General features: G+C 45.8%; 1 protein-coding gene across 1 annotated transcript in view; it reads left to right on the top strand.

The window, feature by feature from the left end:
* LOC112415301 (kallikrein-5-like) overlaps nucleotides 1–2,085 on the top strand; it is a 6,518-nt gene that overhangs the window by 2,814 nt on the left and 1,619 nt on the right. The window contains exons 3-5 of the mRNA XM_024768219.1: nucleotides 28–120; nucleotides 208–344; nucleotides 1,614–1,638. Coding sequence (XP_024623987.1) covers nucleotides 28–120; nucleotides 208–344; nucleotides 1,614–1,638 — 255 coding nt within the window. The remainder of the gene's footprint in view (nucleotides 1–27; nucleotides 121–207; nucleotides 345–1,613; nucleotides 1,639–2,085) is intronic.

A 2,085-nucleotide genomic window follows, 5' to 3' on the forward strand; every position in this document is an offset into this window, starting at 1 on the left:
ATCAAAATGAATGAAAGAATCTGTGAGGCTCAACACGTCGGGCCATCAACGCCTCCCATTGTCCATCCGCTGGGACCAGCTGCTTGGCGTCTGGCTGGGAAAAGACCAGCAGTCCCCAGGGTGAGTGTCCAGGTCTCTTCCGCTGCCCACCTGTGTCTGCCTTCTCCCCCTCTCTGTCTCTGAGCACTCTGCCCCTTCCCATCGTCCTCCACCACTCACTGTGGCCCTTCCCCAAAGTCCTCCAGTGCTTGGACATCACTGTGCTAAGTGAGGGCAGGTGCAAGACGGCCTATCCAAATCAGATAGATGACACCATGTCCTGTGCTGGTGACCAGGCCGGCAGAGCTCCTGCAAGGTAAGGCTAGAGACTTTTCCATTCATTCAGCAGACACGCACTGAAACCAGCCGTGTCACCTGGAGCCTTGCTGTGTGCTGGGGACCCTGCGATGATCAGATCGGCGCTCACAGAGCTCATTCTGGAGCAGCGCTGTCCAGTAAAAATACAATGTGAGCCTTACGAGTAATCTTATTTGTTTTTTGTGGGGTTTTTTTTTTTCCCCCCACTGTGGGGCATGTGGGATCTTAGTTCCATGACCAGGGATGGACCCTGTGCCCCCTGCTGTGGAAGCACGGAGTCTTAACCACTGGACCGCCAGGGAAGTCCTTACATGTAATTTTAAACATTCCAGTAGCTACATGTAAAAAAAGTAAAAAACAGCTGAAATTGACTATTGTCATAATATACCCTATTTAATCCCATGTATCCCAAGTGCCATCATTTCAAAAGGTAATTAATATAAAAGAATTATGAATGGAATGCTTTACATTCTTTTATTCTCATAGCAAGTCTCTGAAAGCCAGTGTGTATTTTTTTGTTTGTTTTTGTTTTGTTTTTTCTTTTTTTTCTATTTTTTCCTTGTTTTTGGTTTGTTTGTACCAGTGAGTATTTTTACAGTGACAGCATATCTCAATCTGGACTAGCCATGTTTCAGTGCTAAGGGCCCCATATAGCTAATGGCCACTGTATTAGCACAGGTCTCAAGGGAGAGATCAAGGCTGTGTTGTATAGAAGGGCAGGATGTGCCCTGAATAAAGATATCACATCTAAGGGCCACCCTTCATACAATATACATCGCAGTTTTGTCTTAGTTATTTTGGAACATTTCAGGCAGATGCAGTCTTAAGCGTCTCATTCCCATAAAATCTGTAGTGTGAAAGTTTTCTGACAAATGCTAGTAAAATGTCTTAAAGAAGGAAAACAGAAACCCATGGTCGGTATTTTTAAACGAAAATATTTAATAGAGAGGATTGATCACAAAGTTGTTGGAATAGCAAAAAGGTTAAAAAAAATCCTACGGTCAGGAAACTGCATAAACAGGGTAACTTCAGAGAGTGGTAAGGGCTGTGCAGGAAATAAAACACAGTTTTATGAAAGCAAGTGATGGGGGGGCAGTATTTGGAAGGGTGATTGGGAAGGTCTCAGAGAGGTGGCATCGGAGCAGAGATTGAATGACGCAAAGGAGCCAGCCTTGCAAAGGTTAAGGGCAAGAAAAGCATGTGCAAAGGCCCTGAGGCAGGGAGGAGTTCGGCTGATTCAAAGAATAAAAAAAGAGCCAGCATGTTTGGGGGACAGGGGTTGAGGCTGGAGAGATGAGTGGGACCCAATGTCCAGCAAATATTTCTTCATCCCCAGTACGACCTTCTTTGTATTCTCACGGGAGCTTTATTTGTTGAGGATGACAGAAATTAAACTGTTACAGCTCAGGACCCTTCCCTGTATTCAGGTCCCCAAAGGGTCTAGAGGAATGTAAATTAACAAGCTCTCTGCTGGCAGGATGTATGTTTCAGTAATCTTGGTGTTTAGTAAGCTGTGGGCTCAGACAGCACTCCACTCCCATTCTGATGGCTGGGAAAATCTCCCCACCCACCCCACTCACCCCCGCAAATCTTACAAATGTGACAGTTGCAGCAGCTCCCCAGATCGCCCAATTTAATCCGTGTCCCCACTTAACATTGGAAGCACCCACATCTGGAGAGAGGGATGGGTGGAGGGGTTTTTATCGGAAGAAAGCGAATCTGATTTGG

Source organism: Neophocaena asiaeorientalis, unplaced genomic scaffold (genome assembly GCF_003031525.2).
Source record: "Neophocaena asiaeorientalis asiaeorientalis breed wild unplaced genomic scaffold, Neophocaena_asiaeorientalis_V1.1 scaffold629, whole genome shotgun sequence".
In the NCBI taxonomy this organism is placed as follows: Eukaryota; Metazoa; Chordata; class Mammalia; order Artiodactyla; family Phocoenidae; genus Neophocaena; species Neophocaena asiaeorientalis.